Source organism: Sardina pilchardus, chromosome 24 (genome assembly GCF_963854185.1).
Source record: "Sardina pilchardus chromosome 24, fSarPil1.1, whole genome shotgun sequence".
Classification (NCBI taxonomy): domain Eukaryota; kingdom Metazoa; phylum Chordata; class Actinopteri; order Clupeiformes; family Clupeidae; genus Sardina; species Sardina pilchardus.
In genome coordinates this window covers 11,977,762-12,003,847 of record NC_085017.1, presented here as the reverse complement: position 1 = coordinate 12,003,847, position 26,086 = coordinate 11,977,762, and the positions used below count along the sequence as shown (strand labels likewise).

Below are 26,086 nucleotides of genomic sequence, written 5' to 3'. Positions count from 1 at the left end.
GCACTATTTCATCTACAAATGTCCATCCTTCTGTGGAGTCCCCATAGAACAGTGCCATCACTAGCAGATTCTTATCAGAATTGTTGCTCAGCAATTATATTACTTTCTATCAAATGACAACACTTAAACACCTTATAAATAGTGGTGTTCAGCGTTTTGTCTCATACCATATCCTCTGACAAACTGACAAAATAGAGGGGCAGATCAGATAAAACACCTATGAATTTATTCCTAAAACACCATAGAAATGTACAAAGCTATATATACAAATATTCAAACAGCCTGTTGCCGATATACACATACAGTCACAAGCAATCACAGGTCATGCCTAAAAACAAACAAGAAAAATCGAATAATCCCATTTCCAGCAAAGATGATCTAAGAGTCAACAGTTCTCTGATGAGAAAAAGGTGAGAATGCATTGCAATGTTCTTGTTGGCTTGCCATCATAGACGAAAAAAAACGTCTTTAAAAAGAATGTAAAACAAACAATAAAAAAAAACAAAGACCAGTCTAACAGATGGTCAAATCATTTGTACTCTTGAAACATTTGTTAAAATGGCATGGCTCACAGTCCTGGAAGCATCTGGAAATCGTGTCACTCTGGTGTGCTCTCGAACACCTGGGTGCATGGAATCAGTGTGTGCTCCGACAGAAAACTGTTGCATTCTGTGTGTCCGTGTGCATTCTGATGCCTGTTTGAGGCACGAATGAATCCCACGGACGCACGGGAACCCGTCCAGAGAGCCGTGCTTAACTCTGCCTTTCCGTCCATCCTTGTCCTACCCATAGTGACCGGGGAGCATGACCAAGAGCAATATCAAAGACAGCTGTCCACCTGGCAGCATGCTGCCTTCCTGTCCTGCTCCGCACCCTTCACATGGCATCTTCATCATTGTCATAATCATAATCATCCCACTCGTCATCGATCATGGGCGGAGGAAGGGGGTCGACGTCGGACAGGCGGATGGGGTTGGAGTCTCCGGCGTTCTTGAAGGTGTATAGTTCGTTGTCCACCATGCGGCGGTCCTCGAAGCCCAGGCTGTTCACGGGCCCCAGAGGCGTGCGCGGCCTCGGAGGGCCGAAGGAGTCGGCGGGGTCCAGGAACGTGCTGAACTCCTCCTTCTTGTTGTTCTCGCCGGGCGCCTCGATGACGGGCGGCGTCACCTCCACAGGACTGACGAAGGGCCGGTAGACTCCCGTCTCGCCGCCATTGTAGCCGGACTCCCCCATCCTGTACGTCATATTTTCATCGATGGCGTCGTAGATATGGGCGCCGTTGTCGGGCTTGAAGGTGGACTCATTTGGGCGGAACAGGTTGCCTTTGGGGTTGTAGATGGACACTCGATTGGTCACTGTGTGCTTCTTTTTCTTCCTGTAAATAGCACAACAATGTAAACAAATAAGACAACCCAACTATAACAAATAAACAACAAATATGAGTCAATCTAAAAATCATCATCATCATCATCATCATCCACACACACACACACACACACACACACACACACACACACACACACACACACCAGTTTTTGATCTGCTTTTGAACAGTTATGTAATGCCCATTTGATATTTGTTATATGGAGTACTGTACTGATCAATTCTTCTCCTCCTTAAAGAGTCTCGACCTGACAATGAGATCCAAATGTAAGTACTGAAGGTGTAGTGCACTCACTTGGTCACCGCACAGATGACTACTACCACGACAAGTGTGAGAACCAAGAGAGCTCCGACGACACCCAGAATGATTCCCAACAGCATTTCTGAAAACACAAACGATTACCTTTACATTTAACACATACTTTTACACACTGCAACATACAGTAACATAGACAACATTTGAAATGTTGAAAATGACAAATTTTACTATTTCATGGAAAATTTGGATTTGATGCCAGCAAAATGTTTCTAAAAAAATTAGTTGGGCCAGGGGCATGTTTACCACTGTGCTGCTTCACCCCTTCATTCCACACCATTCTGTAATGTTTAGGAACGGAGGAGAACCATTCCGTAATGTTTAGGAACGGTTGGAGAACGTTGGCGAGTACTCACTGTTCTTCTTCTCCACCATGAGCTTGCTGAGTGCGCTGAAGCCTCCGCTCTCAGGCTGGCAGTTGGACATGTTCAGGTAGAAGCTTCCGGGCACACTGAGCTTGCCCACCTCCTCCTCGTCCTCACGTCGGCTCAGAATCTCCTCCTCCGAACCAATCATCTGAACCTTCATATTCCGGAATAAGCAGAGTCAAGTCAGCATTGTACTAGTGCAGCAGGTCCATTGTTATATTTCAGACTCAACATGGTCTGCCTTATGCCACTGCAGCAGATGCTCTTAACATCTCAGCCTCTATATAGTATTATTGGGGCATCTGCAGGTATTCAGTTAAGTGGAATGGATGCCCACACACACAGCAGAAGCAGAGGTCTGCTTTTATCAACTAGTTTTGCCATCTCCTAATTCATTTGGATGGCATATAGTCATATGAAGAACAGAACAGCTATCCATGATATGGACCATTAAGTTCGGTGTCCCAAGCTGGAACATATAGCAAAACTGAAACAAAAAGCTTTTACATCAATGACACACTATTTTTGCCAAAAGACGTTGGCATGTTTGCAAGCTTTTTATCAGGGCTGCCCTTATCAGGGGAGGTATTTGCATGCCTTTCATTTAAGGGAGTTGGCGTAGCTAGCCAGTATTAACCCAATGTTTGAATGTGACTGTCAGGGGGAGCATATGTTCCCCAGGTCCTATGTTCCTCGGGTCCTATGTTCCCCACTTTGTATGGGACTGGGGAACATGGTACCCTTTTTTTCTTAAATTTGAGAAAGGGTCCTATTTTCCCAGCTTTTCCAAAAAAGGGTCCTATGTTCCCCGGTATGTATGGTGACCGGGGAACAAAGGACCCTTTTTGAGAAAACCGGGGAACATAGGACCCGGGGAACATAGGGATGACCCCACTGTCAGGCTAGCACTGACGGAATGCCTCACCTTAATGTTGGTGTGGCGCTGCTGGCACTTGGGTTGGCTCACGTTGGCGAAGAGCAGGTCGGCGCGGTACTGCGAGGGCAGCCGCACGATCCAGGAGACGGTGGCGAAGGGCTTCATGGCGCGGGGCCAGCCGGGTGTGCCCAGGAGCACGGGCGTCGGGACGTTGGGGTCGGGCTGCACGTGGTACACGATGCTCTCTGGGACGAGAGGGTCACATGGTTTAGATCAATCAATCATACGCAGGAAATGATGTCACGTTCCTTAATAACGCTAAGGGCTGTGGAGGTCAACCAGCGGGCAAAGCCCTCAATCTGCCACACAAGCACTCACACCCAACAACCTGCTGTACCATCTTAGAACACACCAGGGTGTACAACAGCTACCCTACAATTACCAACACCAGCACCAGCACCAGCACCAGCACCAACACCAGCACCAGCACCAGCACCAGCACCAACACCAACACCAGCACCAGCACCAGCACCAGCACCAACACCAACACCAACAACGAGGTGCCTTGGAGACCATTTCAGGGTTGTTATTGTCAGACAGTGTTCTGCAAATTTAGACCCATAATATCTCCAGAACGCTCAACAGAGGTATCTGATGTTCATGTTTACGTTTGCACTAGACAGATCCAACCTCTGAATCTTAGCACCGACATAATTAACAGTGTAGGTCCGCACATAAATGACATGTTACAACTAAGCAACTCCCTCTTGTGGAGTAAACGGGTCATTACTGGACACATTACTGGACACTGGATTACTGGACACTGGTCCAATACTATGTCAGCTACTGTGATACAGATGAGGAAAAATGGAAAACATGCACAACAATATGACATTATGTGCCATAATGCTAACAAACTACTTCAAGAACTACAACAACAACCACCACTACCAGCACAGCCACTACAGCTGTACCACTGATAAAATGTCCTGATGACCTACTGTGACAGACACACACACGTCACACACCTTTAATCTCAGGTCCAAAAGAGATGTTGAAAAGGGCGGTCTGACCCATGCGCAGGCTCTGGCCGCCCGCAGTGGTGGCAGTGACGGTGACGTTGTTGTGGATCTGGACCTTGCGGATGACGCCGCCCGAGCAGAACTGCCCGATGGGAGTGCCGTCACTCTCCGCCACGTCCAGAGAGAGCGTGCCGACGCACTCCTCCCCTGGCAGGGACTGGCGCAGGGTGCCCGCGGGCGACTGCAGGACCACAGTGCCGTGCTCGGGGACGCGGAGGTTCCAGATGGCATCGTGGACGGGCGCAGGTAGGCATTTCTCCAGCGTGGGCATGGTGAGGGGGGTCTGTCTCACTGGGCATGCGGCCAGGCTTTGACATTCTTAAGAGATGGAGAAGTCACAAAGTAAGGATCAGGCAAAGGACAAAGGCTAAAGTTGTATTAATTTAATTAAAATACAAAAGTCTGAAGGGTTAATTGTTACTTATAAGGGTTAGTTATTGAACAACTATCCAAGATCTATCTGCATGGGCAACATCCTAAAAGTGAACACCAATAGGCAAGTTCAATATTCCCACAAGCCGATATCTCAAGCTCAAGCGGGAGACACGTTGCCAGATCTGCACTTTGCCCATTCTTCACATTAGGTGTGCTGTTGTGGGCCTAGAAGTCACAACATCTTGTTAGTCCATCTCTCTCAAGAGACCTCCATTGTTTTGAAGTTGGGGATCATTTTGGCTTAGCTTCCTTGCTAAGAGGTGATGCTATAATTCCTTGTTAGAGTAACATTTCAAAGGGAAACACCAACTTGTGTAAATGGAAACCTTTGTAGTATCCTGTTCTCAATACAATTCTCATTCTCATTCTCCTTTTCTTCTGTGGTTGCACAGATTTGCTGACAAAAGCAACAGCGTGGGTCAAACCAAGTCCATGAGATAGTGTTTCCCACTGTGATTTACTACCATTACTTCAGACAAAAGCATCGGATGATCAAAAGAAAGTAATTTTCTATCTCTCCACATATCAGCAGAATAACAAGAGAAGATGGGACCAGATTTTAATGAACGGTAGCCTACCTATGGTTTTGGTAACAGTGATACGTAGGTCTTTACTAGGGCAATCCAGGAAGGAGAGGGAGGGGGAGGATCCTGGGGGCACTGTGATTTTCTCTTGGAAAGCACCATCCACTTTCATTTCACAGTAAGACGCAGGGTTGGTGTTCTCAATGTTCAGAGTGATTCCGGCCTCTTTCTGCATGTTCACAGCGCAAATATCTGAAAAAAGAAGCCCATATTTATAGAACTTTGTTTAGATTAGATCAGATTCCACTTTATTCTAATCTAAATAAAGCTACATATCTAAAGCTCTGTGTGAAACCATTAACGGATTTGTGTGCTGTACACACAAACAATCTAACAGCAAGATCTTGTACACAAACAATCTAACGGCAAGATCTTGTACACAAACCATCCAACGGCAGGATGTGCAGGAAGTTGGCTCTATCAGATACAGATCTGACACATGCTGGTTGTGAGAAAAGAAGAGGGAACAACAGTGCCTCAAGTCCATAGATTCACAGGAATCCAACACCAGTATTCTAGCTACCTCCACTAGCTACAGTGTGTGACACACACTGAACGATCATATGTCTGTGACCGGACTGCCAGAAAGCTTGTTGAAAATTCCTCATCTAGTTTCTTTTATTTCTCCCCCTCCCTTCATTAAATTAAGACTGCATTAAAAAAAAAAATCATGGAAGGAAGGAAACACAACAGCGACTTACACTATATGAACATTACACTAGTTAAAACACGAACACTACAATGAGCATAACAGTAATACAACCTCATGGAAGTCTAAACAGATAACGTTTGGAATAAAGCGTGGAAACGTATACAAAAGGTTTGCGTACGTGGCACGCCACCCCGCAGCGCTGACACCCTGAAGTGGAGGGTGAGCCCCGGTGGATCGGGCCTCCTGCCCGAGTCGCAGTTCTGCAGCAGGAGTCTGAAGCTGCCCTGCTGGGCACTCGGCTGCTCCTCCGTCAGGCTGGTGACCACGGCCGCTTGGCCCTCCTGCTCGTAGCGCACCTCCACCGCCTTGGAGCCGCACTTGGGCTCCGTCACGGCCAGGAAGGAGACGGTGACGTCGTGCTTGGGCGGCACCACAAAGTCCCACTGCATGGTCTCGTCCCGGGGGAAGCCGCGGAGGTAGTTGGCGGAGAAGAAGTCGGAGTAGGACTGACCCCGGGGCAGCTTGGACTGCACGATGGCCAGCACTGCAGAGCAGAGAGAGGGGGCAATAAGGGGACTGCAAAACTCAACAAGATGGCTACGGCTATGGAATTTAACACACACCTTTGTCCAAAGCAACTTACAGAATTTACAATTTTTTTTAAGTTGTTAAGGAAAACACACTGCTCAAAATAAATTACAGAGCTTCCAGTTGCCACCACCTGTAAAGCCATTCCTGTTTTGGGGGTCGTCTCATAGTTGGCCCTCTAGTACACCTGTAGTACATTTCGTTGACATCAAAGCAGGTGAACCTGATTCACAATCACCTGTTACATAACTGGCCAGATCAATATCCCACAAGTGTGACTGACTTGACATTACTATGAACCAGTTTCCCCTCATTTTTTTGAGCAGTGTATTACTGGTCTCTATCACAATTATTAATTGTGCAAAACATCACTACAATGTGTGCAATGTGTACCAAGGCCAGGTTGCAAACGTACTTTTAGTTTCGGGGCCGACAGAAACTTTGATAGCGGACATGTCCAGTTTCTTGTTCTTTGGAACAGCCAGGGCCAACCTTCCTTTGTACAGAACCTGAATTTGACTTATGGAGCCGTTTTTGCAGAAGGTGCCGATAGTACCGAGTCCAAATCGCTGGTACGTGATGATGCTGTAGGTGTGTTCATCGGGGCAGGTGTCTGAGGGACCGATCTGCTTCATGCCAAGACCTGGGAAGTCCAGCTGGAACGTTTGGGATGATGGGACCTTTAGGTCCCAGGTGAAGGTCCGTTGGAAGTCTGGGAAGACGCTGGAGACGGCAAACATTTCTTTCTTGCCACTGGCGCCCTGTGTGAAATCTAAGGAAAACAGTTTTTTAGTATAAAATTCTCACAAGTGAAATGAAGATTTACATTTACATAATTCACATTTACATTTTAGTCATTTGGCGGACGCATTTATCCACAGCAGCTTACAGCAATGGAATAACATTTACGCATTTGAGCTTTTTCAGCTGCAGCATATACATGTATTATACCACTGCTTGGTCAAATTTCCTATTGTGATGCGCTATTTGGAACGTGCATTATTTTTCTATATACCGCACGGCTATGAAGTAGTTCCCTTCTTTTGGGCTTATTACACTTGAATATTAATTCGCCAATGTGAATGTAACGGTAAAAACAGCAATGTTGTATCTAAGACGGCGGCAATATAAACGAAAATGATAGTAGCAGTGGTATAAGCGGGATAATCAACTCCGCGCCCTGTGCGTTTATAGGAAAATAATGCACTTATCGAAGTGTAAAGTCCCCTCCGCCTGCGGCGTCGGGTCCTTATTACCACTTCGAACGTGCATTATTTTCCTATAAACGCACGGCGCGTCGTTGATTATCCCTTACTTAATTTAGCAGATGCTGTTATCCAGAGCAACTTACATACTGTTATATTACTGGGGACCTCCACCCCAGAGCAACTTACATACTGTTATATTACTGGGACATCCACCCCAGAGCAACTTACATACTGTTATATTACTAGGGACATCCACCCCAGAGCAACTTACATACTGTATGATAATTATATTACTGGGGACATCCACCCCAGAGCCACTCGTGGTTAAGTGCCTTGCTCAAGGGCACAACAGTAGCAGCTGGGAATTGAACCCACAACTTTTCAGGCTGCTTGAACCACTTGTGCAACCACTAACCACTGGCTTGGTGACACTGCTGTGCGCGAACAGCTTTAAAATAACCAAATATATTTCCTAAGCATACTTTTCAGTTCCAACTTTTCTGTTGTTTGTGTTTACAACAACAGATAGTTTGTACATTTTAGATGAGATGTCCTTGCTGTTGTTTTAACGTTCTTATTGTAGTCTTATTTGCATCATCAACACTAATGCAATAGCTAAAATGCTAATTGCAATGCTCAACGAAACCTGTTGACTTTAAGACGTTTGTTTGGAAGTTTTAGATGAAAACCCCTTGCTGTCGGTTTAATGTTCTTATTGGAGTTGTCATCAATGCTAATGCTACTGATAGGAAATGCTAACAGGCAATCTCACCGAAATCCCTATTGATCTCCACTGTGTAGATGTCTTCAGGCTTTTCACAGGTGAACTGGATGGTGGTGTTGAGCGACTCCCGCAGGGTCAGATCTGATGAGCAGGTGGGGTCGGTCCCTGCACCCACACACACACTGCACTCGGGCCCAGCAGCCTCCCTTCTCAAGATCACCAAGGTGTCCTTGTCAGGGGTCACGGCCATCGTTCGGCCCTCTGCAGAGGTCAAAGTTCAGAGGAGAGGGGGTGGGGTGGGTGGGTGTTGAGAAGATCAGGGAAGAAATAGAACTTTTCAATTAACATTCACTGAGACGCTTTTGTAAGGTTTTTTTTTTGAGAAATGCTTTGGCTCTTTTTTCCCTACAGGAAAACAGGCTGGCATTGCAACAGAGCTTTAACTTGAGATGTAACATTTCATATTCATAACTGGCTTCACTCTGATAAGTCAACATATTTAAGCATCTTCAGCTGGCTAGCAGGAGCATAATAAATACATATATGAGAGCCGTTGTGATGCAATAACAATACACTTTTCTGATTGGCCCGTGCTCTCGGACTATCCATTTACCATGGCCACTACAGGCAAAGCCATCGATATCGACTACAGGCAGAGAAGGAAACGGTCAAATGTGAAAAGTCCGGTACAATCCTTAGTCACATCAACATATTTCAAAGCCAGCAACAAAACTTTAACAACACTCACTGAAACCTCACTGAGCTCTATGCTACATAGTCTAAAGGTCTTACAGTATATTTCATATGCGTCATGGCCCGTTGGTTCACTCTTTGTAACTATAGCTTTGCATGTGCATATGCAAAAACTTCAGGGAGAGAGAGAGAGAGAGAGAGAGAGAGAGAGAGAGAGAGAGAAAGAGAGAGAGAGAGAGAGAGAGAGAGAGAGAGAGAGGAGAGGAGAGGAGAGAGAGAGAGAGAGAGAAAAGGAGAGTAGTACAGGTGGGAGTGAAGGAGAAAATTGTTGTCATCCTAACTTTGATGTACAATTTCATTGCAATTTGTAATGCTGTCCATGCATAGTATTTCCTCATCCTAGATTGTATCCTAAGTATTTTAGATGTCATGCAGTCACTGGGCTCAACGTGTGGAGCTCTAGTTTAAATGCGTAAAGCTAATCAAGAGGCTGGTGTGAACTTACTCTTTACAGGCTTAGGCTTCGGAGCAACATTAAACACAACGGGAAGCACCGCTGCCTGCTTCGGAACCGCCATGGACACGGAGGCCTTGCTGGGCAGTTCTAGATGGGTCAGGGTTCCGCCCCTACAGTAGTTCTGGGTCAGAACCACTCCCTGGGAGTCGGTGCTACTCACAGAGTAAAGGTACCCATCTGCACAGACCTCTGATTCAGGAACTTCTTTCAGGCCCTCCCCTGTGAAGTCCAAATTCAACAAAGTCCCATCGGGACCCTCTATCGTCCACAGAAAGCTTCTGTGGAAATCTGTGAAGACAGACGCCTGATCCTTTCCTGCCTCAGGACTGCAGGCATCAGTAGTGCATGCTGGGTAGGGAGACAAAAAGAAAGTTCCATCATGTCGACAGTCAACAAACAGGACATGCAATACTGTATGGTGCGCTGAATAGTCTTGGGTCAGGAAATGAAAGAGCATTCGCACTACATCTCCAATAAAAAAGGGATTCTAGAGGTGCAATACTTACAATAAATACAACACTAAATATTTTCAACTATAACATACATTATGTTCCTCTGTGTGTTTTATGACATTTCTCGCAGGCAGAGGTGGAAAACCGAGCTTCAGAAAGGAAAAAGTTGTACTTATACTGCCTTGATGCCGGCTGTAAACTCAGAGGACATGACTTTAAAAGTCCTGACTTGCGAAAAAATGTATTCATGAAATCAGGTCAGAAAATAAATACAGGAAACACACGACTATGGTTGAGCAAGAGGGAAAATGTTTTGGGCAAGTGTTCCTATCTCTAGTGTTAATTTAGTGATAAATTACCTTGCCTATTAATGATGAATGAGAGTGAAATTCACCACTTTTGTTAGTGCAAGGGAGGCTACCGTGGTTGGAGAATATGATAGCGACATCAAGTCAGACACCTCGGAGCTCAAGACTTCCGCACGAGTCTCCGAGCAAAAAATCCGACCCGACTTTGCGGTGATCTATCGGAGGTCGGAATTTCCTCCGATGTGGCATAAAGGCTCTATGTGCACTGGCTCTACCTGTGCACCTAAAACAAGTGATTTCACTAATTAGCTCATCCATCTGGCAGAGGAGTTGAGCTAATGAGAACCAGCCAGTTTACAGAATGGTTGGTGCAAATACGTGGAAGGTCTTTCACTTTCTCAAGCAGGGTTTCTCATACCTGCCCTCTGTACTGTAAGGTTAACAGCTCACCTATCTTGCCCTCCGTCTTCACTTTATAAACATCTTGAGGCTGGGTGCAGTTGAACAGGACAATGGTTTCCACAGGCTTGGACAGCACAAACTCGGGGAGGTCGCAGAGTCTGGGATTCCCCCCACCATCCACACAAGCATCACAGTCTGCTGTGGCGTCGGCGTCTTTAGTGATGGTGATGGTTGAGCCCTGTTCAGGTGTTACGGTGACGTTTACACCCGCTGTGGAATTTCAAAACATGGTACATCAGTCACATTGGGGCATAGAGGACTTCATAAAGAATGTTCAGAAAGTAATTAAAGATGGATTGTCCAAAACAGTCAGTGTCAATTGACTTTGCCCTGATGAAGGCCTAGCCAAGGCCTTCTATTATGATTAAGCCTATTCAGCTTTTTCAACTTTTTTTGAAGAGTATCCATCTTTAATCATATATATTATATATTTAATCACATATCTTTTTTATACCAAAGAGCACCTTCACAAACACTTCAAGCTACCAGAGGAATTACACAGCAGCCCTTCAAACTCGTTCCAATGTTCAGAAAGTGCTGGTTGACAAGACATCCAGCTCTGCAAGCTAAGCTATGACACTGCTTAGGACTAGGGATGCACCGATTGTGGAACTCTGGGTCAATACCGATACCAATGTAGAAAATAACAACTTGTCCGATACCAATTTTATTTTCTCTGTTTTATTACTTAGCTTTTTGTTGTTAATCATTGTTTGTTTGTTTGTTTATGGTTTATTTGATAGGGACAGATACATATCATGTGGGCTGTGCACAACCCAAACGAAAGGCATCATAGCATGTATAGCCTTGGCTAATTTCCAATGCTTGTCCCTAGTCTAATCATACCCTTAGAGTGGAAACAAAAATATTTATAAACGAAAATAACTAAACCATTTTCAAGTCTTTCAGGCCTTCATAGCAAAACACGATGTGCAGAATCAATGCAACATAATAGATAAACACAAGATTTACAGCCACTGCCAATCGGTAAATGTCAATAATATGCCGATAGTCGACATCAGTCAATAAGGCCGATATTGGCCAATACCGATGTTGGTCGATCTATCGGTACATCCCTATTTAGAACAGAAGCTGGAAGTAACCGGACACTACGGAGTCAGGCCATAGAGGAGCAGTGGGTGGCCACTTACTTCCCCACACTAACTAAAAGCTATTACATTTCTTCCCCACACTAACTAAAAGCTATTACATTTCTTCCCCACACTAACTAAAAGCTATTACATTTCTTCCCCACACTAACTAAAACTTATTACATTTCTTCTTCTTTGGGTGAAACAGGGCCGGAAATCAGAAGGTGGTGATACTTGGGACAATATTTTGGGCAATGTTTCTGGGCAATAACGTAACAAGTTTCTATTGTTCTGATTGGATGATGGTGACAAGTTTCCTACTTTACTTTACTTTACTTTAATCTAAGATCTCTAGATGAAAAATGTCACACAATATCAATAAGAAAGTGTCCAAGCAGCAAAAATTATTCAGTAACATTGCCTGTCAACACTGCTCACACATTGTGCCTGTTTATCACTTTAAGAAAACAAGAGTATAAAGTGTAGACAGGCATGATGGGATCGTATCATTCTGTATGTGAATGATCCAACATTTTTATCCACACGTATACACCAAGGACAAGAACATATATAAGGTCAGGGGGAAAAGATACCACTTCAAACACTTCACAGGAGAACACTTCAAACAAGAACATCAAACAAAAAAAAAACTTTTCACTTTTGGCATCACTTGGGAAGGACAAAAAAAGGGAGTAAACAGTGCCGTGGGTGACATCAGGTGCACACCCAGAGGCAATGAACGGACTGCCTATCGGATCACATAAAGCACAAAGTCAAACCAATGTGAGTGCTGAAGCAGTTCAGTTGGGATTGCTTATCTGGCTTATTTAAATGCTTGCTTCAGTGAAACACTGCAGTGCAGTGATGTTAAACTTTATACCAAACAGAGGTATGGAGGAAGGGCCCTGCCTGCTCAAATGTTTATACTTTAATTTTAAGATGAGACTAAGCTTTGTACGAAATGTCAGTGATTTGCATTTACATTTACATGACGCATTAATTTAGCAGACAGTCCCAAGTGATATGGCAATTATATTACAAGGGATTAAGCCTACATTGTCCCCGGAGCAACTTGGGGTTAAGTGCCTTGCTTAAGGAGACAACGGTGGAAGCTGGGAATTGAACCAGGTAGTGTTGGGAAGTAACAAGTTATATGTAATGAAATTATGCAATTTAATTGCAAAACAAATATAACTCTAATCCATTTAAATGTGTCTAGTAGTTCAAGTTGATGATTCTAGCTAAGAGATAGCACACATGCAAATACACATCCACATACACATATACAGTACACATATACACATATATATATATATACACATACACACATACACATACACAAACACGCTTAAACAAACCCAGAGAACACAGTTCTGCAAGCCTAGGATACCCTCCTTATTCAAATATTGTATTACATATTTGGGGCTGTCTAGGCCTATATATCTACCAATGTGTTACAGTAATTGCTGTATAATTCTAAATGCCAAAGTTTGATTTGAAAGCAATCATAGCAGTGGAAAGATTTGTGTGATTATAATTTTAAACACTCTTTTTTTGTTTAAAAAAAAAAAACAGCCAGCAAGATAGCAGCACAGAACGATCCATTGTCAGGATAGGTTTAAAGGTACAGTCAGTGATCGGTTTGCCATTTCAAGCCCATTACATTTTTTGTCACGTTCAGCAATCAGCTCATGACATGCTAGCTGCCTATTCCATGAGAGCACCGTCTATAAATCTATAGGCAGCCTAGACTCCATAAACTGTAAACAAGCAAAGTGCGGGCAGCCTGTCCCCCAAACAGAAACAAACCCCTGTGTGGAGTGTCTCTGGGAATACTGAAAGGAGGGGTGAGCCACCACCCTGGTGTGTTTAGTTTGGTCTTTGGTTAAAATATGATGCTATCTTGTTTTGGACAAAAGCATCGCTGACTGCACAATTGACGAAGGAACTGACCAATTACACTGCATTCTTTCCTCTAGTAATGATATGCATGTGACAAATACAACTCCTTGTATCCTTGTACACCTTCAGTGTTATAATCAGTGTTGAAGCAAAGACATTCTAAAGAATATTTGGTTGAAGACAGCATGAAGGTGACACATGTAGGGCTATGCTTTGTTACTGTCTGTAGCCTACTTCCATCAGTCCAGATGACCAGCGACTTGCAACATTAAACTTCAGAACAAACTTAACACTGATAAAATGTGAAAGATTTTTTGAACTGCATCAAGTGTGTACAAATATCAGAAGCTAAGTGGCCTTCCAATGCACCTCGATAAGACATTTCTTCAAGTCAAGCTGTCTAAATGATGTCTCATAACTTCAGCAGAACTCAACAGGAAACAGCATGAGCTCACTTTGCCTTACTCAAATATTTCAATATGGCCCAACACAAGCCTCCTCAGTCAGGATGCATCGACTATACATGCCTGAACTTGAGAAGAATTGATTGCACAAACGCATGCTTTCCTTGTTTTCAACTACCTCAAGGGAAGACTTGTTACTTCAGACAGAGTGCACAGCGGTAACGTATAGGGGTATATGCCACTGGAAAACACACTGCATTATAATGATGACTAGGTCTAATTGAATGTATTTTATCCGCAAAAAGGACTAAAAAGAACCTGCACGAACCTGCCAGCTGCCTTTCGTAGATAGGCTATAGGCTACAACACAACCAGCTAATCTTCTAATATGCGAACAGAGACAAATAAACATCTGCACAGACACTCAACACTCACCCACCTACCCAGACAAGCATGATTTACAAAGTGCCTGTTGTGAACAATGCAATTGAATGAGCCACAGTTTTATCAACCTCTCAGTTAGGTAACTGGGCACACCTGTCTGAGTAATATGCTCCAGAGACAAACGCTTGTGTCCAGTCTGTTACTTCACATTGGGTAATAGAACATAACTCATCACAGTCATCATCATTATCATCATCATCATTCTTTGTATTATTCCACATCCGCTTTATTATCGTGACCAACAGCACCAGCAGCAGCAGTAGTAACTGAAAGAAGCTAATGTTGAGACAGCTGGACATGTCTATCATCTCATCCCTTTTGATATCACTTTACTAATAACGATGACGAAGATGATGATGACGAGGCTGACAATGGCCCTCTCTCTCCTCCAGGCTATAAAAGTAAACAGAGGATTGATAGACCAATCAACAAATAGTAATACTATACTAATCACATTTAAAACCTTGATAGCAAGACCGCACCCCAAAACAACAGTATTGACCACAACAGCTCAGACATCTGGATCACCACACAATATAATTACTGAGATCATGTTCATGCAATAGAGATGGTGGGGATGATGCAGAAATGTGTCTCTGTTTCTTATTAGACATTTCTTCTGAGGGCCACTGCAAGCAGTGATGACATAACTAGCTGAAAATGTCAAAGAACTTTGAATTCCTTGTGGTGAGAGAGACCCCCTGGAGATAACCCGAACAGTGAGGAAAAACTAAGAGATCTAGATCGGAACACCCGACTAAGCCCTCATTGTGGTGAGCCTGGCCATTATCATGTACTTGACTTGAAAGCCAGAAAGGGAATCTTTCAGTTCTTAAGCCAGAACACAACACCCACTCACAATAAAAGACATTCATGTATAAGAAACCTCTTTGTGTCCTCCCATTAACACTCAACAGGGAGGAATGTAACAATATCACCTCCAACATAGTAACAGAGTTACAATATTCACATTACAGAGTTCACAATATTCCCTCCAACATGGAGAAAAAGCTAGCATACCAGAAGATGTCAGGGGGGGCGAGAGCCTCTCTATATAATTTGCAAGGCTTTGACAGCTAAAATCACTAGTCATCAGTTACCAGGTAACTGCCATAGGCTACTTGAGCTTCCATTTTAGCCACTAGAATTCTGTTCTTTCCTAAGCCTGCCAGACAGAGTAGCTAACCATGTGATCTAATGTGTCAGGACCAACACAGGGGACACATTAGATTGACATGAAAACGCTGACTCAATGTGAGAATGTGCCATGTACAAACAAGTGGTTTGGTGAGGTTTACTGACACTCGAGGAGGGAGTTGCAAGTACAATGGCCTCGATTTATGTGGCGGCAGATTGTTGCTTAATGATTAATGGACCTCTGATCCCATGGAATCACTTTCTGCTTCCATAAACGCACAGTTAATGCAAGAATACTGGGTCAGGTTAAATCAGTTTGAAAAGATTTGACTTGACTTCTGATTAAATATCAATGCACTTGCAGGCAAAATAGGAGACCCACCTCAGTGGCTTTCCTTGACATTAAAGCAACTGAAGTCAAGGCAAAATAAAAACGTTACTGCTTGTAACTTGAATACATTGTTAAAATACAGCAAGCTGAGTTAATTATGAGATTTTCGGATACACACGCAACCACATGGCCATGTAAGAATATACTTTTTACGCACAAACTAACATCGGAGAGAAAATTCACGTTCTGAAATATGAGGCTCAGCTGACATTGGTATTCTCACCTGACATTACTGAAGCCTGTGTCAGAAGTAGCAGTCCAATAAGGAGTTCAACCCACACGACGGAGAAGGAAGGCATGTTGGAGAAGAAAATGTCGGAGCTCAAAATATCAGGTCAGAAGATTATAAAGAAGTCCAATGTAACGCAAAGACCAAAGCAGCGTACATACTGCAGGACTCCACGCTTGAGTGCCTTCTATGGCAGTGTCACCATACGAACTTCCTGATATTACCTGTTTCTCTAGAGGAAGGAAGGGCGTGTACTCCTACCTGTCGAAACTTGACACAACTGGCCATTAAAACACTGGCTCCATAGACAGTCTACTTTTCAGTTGCGCGTAAACTCAAACGAATCGCCTCAGAGTGAACCGTCACGACTGCACTGAGCCCATGTGGTGGAGTACAGCACTTATTCGAATAATTTATAAAGCGTCTAAAATATCAGATTGCTCTCTAGGCGCGCGTCCTTCGGCATCCCCACCACCACCAGCCATTCTGCAATCAGACGCAAGGTGCGCATGGTTCGCATGTTTAAAAACCAACAAACACATGCCATAGTGTATATGAATGAATAGTGGGCAATTCATTCATTTCCTGTCATTTTCTGAGACTGGATTGCGAGAGAGCGGTGGTGTTGTCATGCATGATGATAGTCTGAGAATTTCGTTGAGAGTGATATAAGAGGAGGCTTGGATCTATTCCTGGTTTTGTCTTGATGGCCCATGTCAATAGGCTGCTTGGAAATACTATGGAGTTTTCCCTTGTCTCCACACGCCCATTAACAACAACATTCCTGAGCCTGAATCGCAAACCCCCCAGGCGACGTGTTGAGATGAAGGCTAATGCCAAATCTTACGCCGCCACGCACAGTGATATCACAAAACACCTATGCAGTAGTCCTATACTGAGGCAGTTGGGCCTCTGTATTTGCTCAATATGAAGATCATTTAGTAGGCCAGCCTATGCTACACAAATAGCCCACACGCTCCTTAAATAGGTTACACACAACAGGTTTTGTGTTTGAGACATTTTCTTTCGTTAAGCATTGACTTTTTTCAGATTTCACAAAGGCCCAATATCGAGGAATAAAAACATAGCATAATGTAATATGTATAGCCTGGCAAGCTGTCAAACTTTATATAGAGTTCTGGCACTTTCACAATTTTCGCACAAGATGTGACCACACGGTGGCAGCAGAGCATTACAAATGGAAAATGTAGGCCAGAGGCCCAGTGTATCCCATAAATTGGAAATACTGTCAAATCTGAGCGTACAGTACATTAAACCATATAGGGTGTGCACAAATCGAGAGCATAGCACAGGTTTGGAATTCATCTCTGTGGAAAGGTTTACTCAGATACCTATGACACAGCTATGCGATATAACTTAATCTGAAATAGAGAATTGTTTTAGTTCAGAAATGATTGTTACAATTTGGACAATGAGCATAGGGACAAACAACAAGACTTGCCAAGTGTAGCCAGGTGGTCAAAATCCTCATACAGCCATTTAGCCATGGGGGGTTCCCCAAAAATACAGCTAGGGGTAAAAAGCCCCCCAGAGTGCTTAAAGCCCTCCCTAAGCGTCCCCCCTTCTGACATACACACAGAGAGAGAGAGAGAGAGAGAGAGAGAGAGAGAGAGAGAGAGAGAGAGAGAGAGAGAGAGAGAGAGAGAGAGAGAGAGAGAGAGAGAGGTCCAGCCTTGGCTCCCCTTATAGCCCAGACTGACGGCCGTCTGTAGTTGGCTCAAATTAGACTATACTCAGATGCACTGAAGACAGAACATGACTACTGAGCCAAGTTTCGGTGAGGAAAAATCAATAAGATATTTATTACTGTTCAAAATGGAGTGGGTAGTCGCTCAATCATCTATACTTAATTCAACTGTTAACATCAAACTGGGGAATATTGATGCATGAATGTGTTTGAAGCAATAACAATAGCAATATACTATCCATAAAGAACCACGACCTGATGCAATGTATAATGCTGCCATATTCAGGTATATTCCTTTGTGTGTATTCACAAAATAATGAAATCTTGAAGGTCATCAAAAAACGGAAGAAAAGTTTCATCTTGAATCATACTCACAACCAACAAGGGACAAACACCACTGCTTGCTTCCGCGCCCCCGTCATGGATATTCTGGTTTATGCTTGGATATTTTGGGCAGCCATCTTTATTGTGTGCCCTGACAGGGCCATGTGTGAAGTGCAGTGGGGGAGTGCCTGGAGGCAGCCAGGCCTGCCGCGCTCTGGGACAGCTCTACCACGACAGCTGTTTCATCTGCAGCGCCTGCAGTGAGCGGACATTCTGACATTCTTAAGGAAGGAACACTATGACATGTTGAGGGTTTTGTCTATTGGGTATTGGGTTGCTAAGGGGGCATGGGAAAATATGTAATAATAATAATAATAATAATAATAATAATTATACATTTATTTTATATAAAAAAAAATTATAGACACTCAAAGATGCTTTAAAGTTTTTACATAGGGACAAACAAAAAGTCAAGGTACATACAAGGTTACAGTACATACATAGAAAAAACATATGTTTCTGCATGATCCCCAGAAAGTTGTGTGTGCACTCCAGAAAGTTTCGTAATTTTGGAAAAGTGATCAAGAATATTTGCATCCTACCACTAACATAACACATTTGAGAAAACTGGTCAAGGCATTTTGCGCCTTAAATCTGAGACGAGCAGTCCAACATGTGTCGTTACAGTCATCTCTCCCTTTCTTTTTCATTCCTTTAAGACCAAAGACTACGAGAACAGCCCTTCTACAGTGTGTCTGGTAAACTGTTCTGCGAAGATCACTTCAAGGTAGATAAGCTACTCTCTGGTAGGATACTCTCTTTGTAGGACACTCTGATGATGTAAACAGATATTTCCTACAATCTGTGTTTTCACAGCAGCACTCTGAGGCCCATCCTTCAACACAAACCTGTGACTCATGTGGCTATCTCATCAAGGATACGGTAAGACTCTGTAGCATATTAACACATGGATTAAGAGTGCTGGTCTTACATTTTGTATATTTTAGCAACAGAATATTGGTTATATCTCATCATCAGAAGTGTGTATCAGATTTTGAGATTATTCACATTTCCATTTTTTTCCCCTTTGATCCTGTACTTTAACATGATTATTTTTTATTTTGTTTAGGGATCTACCAAACATTTTTAATTGATACATTAAACTGTAATAGGAACATTAACACCTAAGACAGATGTCATGTGGCACACACCTTTCAGAGTGGGCCTTGGCTGCTTGTTGTAACAGTGTGACCTTTGACCTCTTGGGTTTGAGCATGCAGGTCCTTCAGGCTTTTGGGAGCTGCTACCACCCAGCCTGTTTCTGCTGTGTCATCTGCTGCCAAAGTCTGGAAGGAGCACCATTCTGCCTGGACTCAACAAATAGGGTGTACTGCCTCGAGGACTACCAGAGGTACATACCAAACCAGTCCCATACGCTATTGTTGGTGACACACCCACACACAGTTAATCCAAACACTGCAGACTGGAAGACAGATGGGAAGACTGGACGAGCTTGTATGCCATAGATGATACAAAGTATAGGAAACGAAAGCAAACATAGCTGAACTTACGAAATCATCATAAAAGGACATTCATATAATATCGTAATATTTTTCTAACCTGTCTGTCTAGCAGTATGGGCTCTCCTTTCATTCATGGTCTTCTTTAATTTCTGAACTTTTCATTATCTTGTTCTTTACTACCTGCTACAGGTATGTGGCTCCAATCTGTGCCACCTGCCGTCGTCCCATTCTGCCTTCTGAGGTAAACTCAACCCCCTCTGTTATTTACACTGCTGCTTAGCCTACGATTTGTAATCATAATTCTGAAGATAATATTTCATGAAGCTGTAGCTTACTCTGTGTAGTAACTGGCCTTAATTTATCCCATTTAACTCTGATAATCGCTGACTGGGAGTGAAGGTTTATTTTTCCTTTACAGGGCTCAGCGGTCACAGAGCGCATTGTGTCAATGAACCGAGATTACCATGTGGATTGTTTTCACTGAGTTGGGATCATACCGAGTCATCCACTCCCTGAGAAATAGACTGCACGAAGGATCGGAAGGTCATGGCCATCACAGTCAAACGCAAGCCTGAATCATGACCAGATGTCCACTGTAGCCGTGAAGGCAAGCACTTTTAAGGGAAACCATCATTAGTTCATTGTGAACAGCTTTCAGTTTTCTTTACAGTTCACACTCAATTGTGTTTCTTTGGAACAATGGCTTATTCTGAGTTTTTATTCTGAGTTAATTAACCCCTACCTGAGTAAACTTTATTGTATGAAATCTACAGTTGTGTTGTTGTTATTGGGTTTTATTTGACAACTTGCAGTGAGGAGGACTCGAACATGTGACGTGTCAATTGTACACACAGAGCATACGAGATGTGCAGCTCCAACACGTCGTAGATTGGCAATGCAGTAGCCTAACTTTACTGTATCTGATATAAAATCTGTGGATCTGCAATCGTGTTGTTGTTATTGGTTATTTTTAAAACCACAATTTAATGCCAAATTCACAACTCAAACTACTTGCAGTGAGGAGGGCTCGAACATGTGACGTGTCAATTGTACACACAGAGCCGCACGATGTTGCAGCTCCAACACGTTGTAAGATTGGCAATGCAGTAGCCTAACATTACTGTATCTGGTATGAAATCTGTGGATTTGCAATCGTATTGTTGTTATTGGTTCTTTTTAAAACCACAAATGAATGCCAAATTCACATCTCAAACTACTTGTAGTGAGGAGGGCTCGAACATGTGACGTGTCCACTGTACACACCGGTCAATATATATATCTATGCACACCAGGGACGACTAGGTGCCCTGTATGTGGACGATGTTGCAGCAGCTCCTCCAACAGGTTGTGGACTGCCAATGCAGTAGCCTAACTCATCCCGGAAATTAGTTTTACGTAGAAAAAAAGTAAATTTTGACATGGCGTCAGTCGACCTCCGTATGTCTTACCTGAGCGTTTTAGCTCTTTTAAACTTTGTTTTTGTATTCGTGACCGGTACTGACTTTGTGCGTTTCATCTCCTTCCGAGCCATTTACCACAACATCACGGGGGGGTCGGCGCTCTGTCAAGGTAATATTTAACTCGTGAGTTTAGGTTGGTTGCATCGCTGCCATAGCCCCGTTCCTGTATCTTTAACGTTACTATTAGCATATCGTTAACTTGTAATGTATGTGAGGCAAGTGTCATTAACAATGTTAGTCTTTAGGCTATATTATACTTACTAGAAGTTAAGTTATAATGTAGGAGTTACATTTTCCTCCTAGCATTATGCATTTTAACAAAATGCATGCACGTTCGGCAGTGTGTAGTTGTTGTAAGGCAGATGATATCTTTCATTTCGAATTTAAAATGGCCATTTCTACGTTTCTGTCCAGCTTCCAGTTGAAATGCAACTCATTAATTGGTTTGAAAACGTTTCATGCATAATTTTTTTGAATTCATGCATATTTCGATTACACTGCTTGTAAATGTAACTTCGACCTGGAGGAGAGATTGCATTGGCTAATGGAAATTGGCGCGATGATGTCATAGAGCTACTAGCCCGGCTAGCTCAGTCGGTAGAGCATGAGACTCTTAATCTCAGGGTCGTGGGTTCGAGCCCCACGTTGGGCGATAAGCTTTTCTACTTCAACGCAATGTGTGACATAGGAATGTCGTGTGTACTCGAAATGTGTATCTAGGGTAGCTTGGCAGGAAAATCCAGAGAAGGACAGAGAGAAGAGAGAATATGTCGATGCCCAGTTGTGTAACCAAATAATGTTTCGCACTGATAAGCATGCTATCTCCACGCCTTTTTTTGTGTCTGTTTTTTCACAGAGTCTGTGCCATGGTCCGTGGCAATGAGGGACACATCAGTCATCAAGGCTGTGTGTGTAGACCTCATCCTGTTGGCCCTCTTCACTGTTCAGCATAGTGTTCTGGCCTGGGCGCCCGTTAAACAGGCCTGTCAGTCTGTCTTGGGAGTGCTAAACCGGGCTATGTACTGTTCCACAACGGCTCTCGCTCTGCAGGTAATACCACCATTATCACAGCATAATGTTGAGTATGTCAGTCTTCTTACACACTGATGACTACAACAATCATTTATATGTCCACTCTTTACTGCATGGTTCATCTTGAGACCCCTGTTGCTATCTACCTAAAACACATGTTGTAACTAATGCCGCTTTTCATGTCATAGGTTTTAATGCGTTTCTGGCAGCCTGTGACTAACGCCCCCTGCCTGTGGTCGGTGCACAATGCACCCTGGGACATCTGGTTCCCTCTGATCTGCTTCGTTTTTCATTTTCTGGCCTGGGCGATTATCTTCAGTATCCTACTCATATTCGACTATGGTGAACTGCTGGGAATCAAACAGGTAGGTCAAATAGCTAAGGATGGGGATTCTGAAGGCCAGGGCCCACCGGACAGTCTTCAGCGACGTGGGCTTGATGCGCAGGATTTAGAACAGTTCTAGTCCCAGTACTAAACTGAAGGAATGATGATGTAGTCTACTAAGGCACTATTACTGAGATACATAGACTACATGTAAATATTTCACAGGTTTAAACACATTGCAGCCAGTGCTGTGTTTTGCTGCTGTGTGTGCAATGCCAGTGCTACAGCTGTTTTAATAGGCAGATACAGTGTAAGGGTTCTTACAGAGTCAACGAGCAAGCAACGTTAGCAACGCGAGTGACGTACTCACTTTCATAAGCAAGGGTTAGAGTTGCTGCAGACAACACGTTCGTGTCACTCTTGTGCACTGGGACGGAAGTCCCCTGCACATGTTTAGGTGATTTCTAGTGTCACTTCCTCAAATGCTACTGTCTTTATGAAACATTTGCTGAGGGCGTTCACTGAACTGTTATTCAGTCAATGGGAGGCTAATGGTCTATGTGCGAGACAAAGGCTTGTGCGGCAAAGCGAAGGCTTGTCACATTACCTGTAATTTCTAATTTAACTCTAATTTGCCTCTTTACTTCAGGTGTATTATGAGTGCCTTGGCATGGGTGACCCCTTGGCCTTGAAATCTGCCCGAGCGCAACGGCTCTATTCTCACCTGCGCCACCCCGTGTGTCTGGAGCTTGGCGTCGTCCTCTGGCTCCTCCCCACCTTCCCGCTGGACAGGCTGCTGCTGGCGGGTTACCTGACCATCTACCTGGCTCTGGCCCACTCTCTGGACACCCAAGACTGTGCCTATTTGAGTGTGCAGCTGCGCAGCAAGATGCAGCTCTTCTCCATGCCACCAGGTGGCAGTGCTGAGGCATTGTCAAACACAGCTAACAATAATAACAACAACAATCACAAGCATGATTGAATATAGGCTGCAGTATTGATGTCATGTGTGTGGGGGAAGAAATGGGGGAAGAGACGTACCGAATTAGTCTTCTGACAACCAACATGGAGACAGGCAAACAAAGAAACAAACACACAAATCACTGATGTTTACAGCTGCATCCGAACTAAAGAGGAGCTACATATCACACTGCAGTTACCTTGAATGTTAAACCGTTAGTGTTTAAGGCAATGAGGTAGATTATGCTTGCTGCAGTACTACATAATGTATGTAAACATGACTGTTTTCTACAGTCAGCGAATAGTACTATTCAGGACATTGCAATATGCATGCTTGTTGAAGAACATAAGCGCATATTTTTTAGAGAGTTTCATCTTTGATGTGTATATTTGGGCATTATCCAATTTTATAGTATTTCGTGTAGTAGCCTACATTTTGTACCAATTGCTGCATGCAAGGGCTTTTCATGTAAATGCCTTTCACCGCAGTTTGGGTTAACAGTCAGAATATGATTGATCAACCCTATCAAACATATCAGAGTGCCAAGCTATTTGCTTTGCTAGTAATGTTCATTATAGAAATGTTCATAAGTGCATCTGCAGAAATGTTACATTCACAGGGATTGGAATTTACCACTTTTCAACAGCCACAAGGAACTAGGCTGCATTGTTTTTATTGATTTATTTAAGGACCAAAAAAAGCTGCTAAAAGTCTTAACATGGTGATTTCCTAAACAAGGGGACAAAATTGTGCAGAGTGTGTGTAAATGCAGACGTCAGTGTTTAATAATGAGAGAAATCAAGTGTTGTGTATTTTTACAATCAGTATAAAGACTAAAGTAATGTAGTTTCTACTTGCACAGAGCTTTGGGGGCCTTTTGCAAATCCCAACACAGCTTATACACTGGAAAGACATATGTTACTGTCTGAGCTACGCACTAGTCCATATAATGAAAGATACACTATAGGCCTAAAGCATGAGGTTTTAATAATAATAACAATAATAATAAAAAAAAAGGAATTCAATTAGCCATCACGTGGTGTCATTTATGGTATGGGCCTAAGAATTACTAAAAATGAACCTCATATCACACCACATCAACAATCATAACGAATCCAGAGGAAAGTGCGTTTGTTATTGAATGTGTTTGTTGTCATTATGCAACTTGTTGGTCCCTTCTGAAGCAAACCTTCAGGCTGCTGTAGCTTTAGCCCTGTATGCTCACCTTGTGTAACTCCGACCCTGTCCTGTCGACTGCACGTTCAGTGGTGACCCCCGTCACCCCTAGCTCCACGGCCGGAGGGAGGGAGCGAAGAAGTGCATGGGTGGTTGACTGGCAGACGGGATGTCTAATTTAGACGTCTTTTCTTAGGACGCGCAATATGGTGTGTGCCACTAACTCCCTGAAGGAATTTAATGTAATTATCGGATTAACTTCGCGAGGCACTGAAGCTGGGAATATTTACTACCAATGGAGGTGTTTTCTGTCTTCACGTTCTGTTTCTCTCGGAGGTCGCGCATCTGAGTTAGGCTATATTATTAATAGCCATAGCCTACACTTAACGCTTTTTTGACATCCTCGAATAAATAGTGAACTGCCTACCATCAAGGCATCGCTGCGATCTAAGGCGTATGCTGCGTTCGCAAAGCGCTTAGTACTTTTTACCCTGGGGAAAGATGGTAAGCAGCACTTCGAAGATATCCGCGCCAGCCTTAAAAACTCCACTCAGAGGGAAATAAGATCGCTGAAGGTTTGTAAGTTTATTATCCCCTCATTGTCGTTTAATCGAATCATTGTTATTTTGACATTTCATCAGCTGTTGATGCACGTACAGCAGGTTATATTATGCGCTGAAGTAGTGTTTGAGCCTATTGGAGCCTACTGGTACTTTTTGTACCTCTTGTATAGCCTTTTGAAGTGATTTTGACATGATTTTAACATGAAGGAGACAATTTAGATTAGACAACTCTACAACTTTGTCTTTCTTTACTTTGCAACTTTGCTTAGTCTACTCATCACCTAGGCTACAACATTACAACGTTGTTGTAAACAGTATGACTAAAATTATAGTTGGAGTATAATGCACTTATTTTTGTTCCCCTTATGTGTGTAGCCTAAAATCCATTGATGAAACCACAGATATCTTTTATTAGCAAATAGGGCTGTGAACTGTGTTTGCACTTTCATCTTTGCACATGCATACCTGTGATGCCAGTGTAGTATTGCAGCACTAAAGAGCCTTTGTTTGCCACCCTGACAGGGTGCAGTGACCTGAGAGGATTCAGGCAGGGAGCCTGAGGTTCTGACCGAGAAACATCCCCCCCCCCCCTCCCCGCCCCCCCTTACACACACCCGTTCACCCGTCTACTGTCTCGGCTGCAGCAGCAGTCCTCTCCCCCTGCGGGTGATGTCTGTCTCCTCCCTACCAGAATGGAAGCAACTCCTGCTGGAGCGCAAGAGGAGAGAGGAGGAGGAGCGCGACAGGAGGGAGCGAGAGGAGGAGGA

General features: G+C 43.5%; 3 protein-coding genes and 1 non-coding gene across 5 annotated transcripts; 3 read left to right on the top strand and 1 right to left on the bottom strand.

Annotated features, from left to right (window-relative positions):
* Nucleotides 1–204: 204 nt before the first annotated feature.
* cdcp1b (CUB domain containing protein 1b) lies at nucleotides 205–16,878 on the bottom strand. The gene is made up of 12 exons (XM_062530252.1): nucleotides 16,242–16,878; nucleotides 10,638–10,859; nucleotides 9,416–9,775; nucleotides 8,266–8,478; nucleotides 6,701–7,057; nucleotides 5,876–6,241; nucleotides 5,040–5,237; nucleotides 3,973–4,344; nucleotides 2,993–3,189; nucleotides 2,056–2,221; nucleotides 1,679–1,766; nucleotides 205–1,375 (listed from the first exon to the last, which is right to left on the bottom strand). Exons 1-12 carry the CDS (start codon nucleotides 16,315–16,317, stop codon nucleotides 877–879), a joined length of 3,114 nt encoding a protein of 1,037 aa, XP_062386236.1. The 5' UTR covers nucleotides 16,318–16,878; the 3' UTR covers nucleotides 205–876.
* Nucleotides 16,257–20,566, top strand: limd1b (LIM domains containing 1b). 2 transcript variants are annotated; one of them, XM_062530256.1, is made up of 7 exons: nucleotides 16,257–16,352; nucleotides 18,438–18,539; nucleotides 18,999–19,066; nucleotides 19,159–19,221; nucleotides 19,560–19,690; nucleotides 19,992–20,043; nucleotides 20,221–20,566. In XM_062530256.1, exons 1-7 carry the CDS (start codon nucleotides 16,316–16,318, stop codon nucleotides 20,284–20,286), a joined length of 519 nt encoding a protein of 172 aa, XP_062386240.1. In that variant the 5' UTR covers nucleotides 16,257–16,315; the 3' UTR covers nucleotides 20,287–20,566. The 2 variants fall into 2 exon arrangements, with proteins under 2 accessions (XP_062386240.1, XP_062386239.1); XM_062530255.1 differs by having other exon boundaries at nucleotides 19,156–19,221.
* Nucleotides 20,567–21,162: 596 nt separating this feature from the next.
* nrm (nurim) lies at nucleotides 21,163–24,590 on the top strand. The gene is made up of 4 exons (XM_062529246.1): nucleotides 21,163–21,371; nucleotides 22,119–22,312; nucleotides 22,483–22,659; nucleotides 23,269–24,590. Exons 1-4 carry the CDS (start codon nucleotides 21,221–21,223, stop codon nucleotides 23,599–23,601), a joined length of 855 nt encoding a protein of 284 aa, XP_062385230.1. The 5' UTR covers nucleotides 21,163–21,220; the 3' UTR covers nucleotides 23,602–24,590.
* On the top strand, nucleotides 21,842–21,914 carry trnak-cuu (transfer RNA lysine (anticodon CUU)). Its single transcript has one exon. It is a non-coding gene; the product is annotated as a tRNA-Lys (tRNA).
* Nucleotides 24,591–26,086: the final 1,496 nt, after the last annotated feature.

Coding starts and splice junctions, on each gene's coding strand:
- limd1b (XM_062530255.1), top strand. CDS start 16,316: ATGTTGGAGAAGAAAATGTCGGAGCTCAAAATATCAG. Junction 18,540..18,998: donor TTTCATCTGCAGCGCCTGCA/GTGAGCGGACAT, acceptor CATTCCTTTAAG/ACCAAAGACTACGAGAACAG. Junction 19,691..19,991: donor TGCCTCGAGGACTACCAGAG/GTACATACCAAA, acceptor TACCTGCTACAG/GTATGTGGCTCCAATCTGTG.
- cdcp1b (XM_062530252.1), bottom strand. CDS start 16,317: ATGCCTTCCTTCTCCGTCGTGTGGGTTGAACTCCTTATTGGACTGCTA. Junction 10,860..16,241: donor ACAGGCTTCAGTAATGTCAG/GTGAGAATACCA, acceptor GAAATTCCACAG/CGGGTGTAAACGTCACCGTA. Junction 6,242..6,700: donor TGTCGGCCCCGAAACTAAAA/GTACGTTTGCAA, acceptor TCTGCTCTGCAG/TGCTGGCCATCGTGCAGTCC.
- nrm (XM_062529246.1), top strand. CDS start 21,221: ATGGCGTCAGTCGACCTCCGTATGTCTTACCTGAGCGTTTTAGCTCTT. Junction 21,372..22,118: donor GGGGTCGGCGCTCTGTCAAG/GTAATATTTAAC, acceptor GTTTTTTCACAG/AGTCTGTGCCATGGTCCGTG. Junction 22,660..23,268: donor AACTGCTGGGAATCAAACAG/GTAGGTCAAATA, acceptor TCTTTACTTCAG/GTGTATTATGAGTGCCTTGG.